The 416-nt window shown below is 43.0% G+C and overlaps 1 protein-coding gene across 1 annotated transcript in view; it reads right to left on the reverse strand.

Annotated features, from left to right (window-relative positions):
• LOC112210695 (uncharacterized) overlaps positions 1 to 416 on the reverse strand; it is a 6,455-nt gene that overhangs the window by 3,981 nt on the left and 2,058 nt on the right. Inside the window, exon 3 of the mRNA XM_067051068.1 lies at positions 112 to 402. Within this exon, the coding sequence (XP_066907169.1) occupies positions 112 to 402 (291 nt within the window). The remainder of the gene's footprint in view (positions 1 to 111; positions 403 to 416) is intronic.

Here is a 416-nt window from a genome sequence, read left to right on the forward strand (position 1 = left end):
TTCGTGCATCTTCAGAAGATTGGTCATTTTTATTTAGTTCTAAAGATGCTGATCCTCGGGCTTGTGAGCTAGTTGAAGCACTGGAAGCCGCGGTTCCTGCTGAAACCTGACCTTTGGGTTTACCAGCATGCGATGTCTTTCCTTCTGTGCTTGTTTGCAGCTCTACTTTCTTTTTTGCATCTTCAGAAGATTGGTCTTTTTTATTTAGTTCTAAAGATGTTGATCCTTGGGCTTGAGAGCTAGTTAAAGCACTGGATGCCGGGGTTCCTGCTGAAACCTGACTTTGGGGTTTACCAGCATACGATGTCTTTCCTTCTGCGGTTGCTTGCAGCTCTGCTTGCTTTAGTACATCTTCAGAAGATTGGTCTTTTTTATTTAGTTCTAAAGATGTTGATCCTTGGGCTTGAGAGCTAGTT

The sequence above is a fragment of the Halyomorpha halys genome, unplaced genomic scaffold, assembly GCF_000696795.3.
Source record: "Halyomorpha halys isolate HHAL.00 unplaced genomic scaffold, Hhal_1.1 Scaffold1583.1, whole genome shotgun sequence".
NCBI classification, from domain to species: domain Eukaryota; kingdom Metazoa; phylum Arthropoda; class Insecta; order Hemiptera; family Pentatomidae; genus Halyomorpha; species Halyomorpha halys.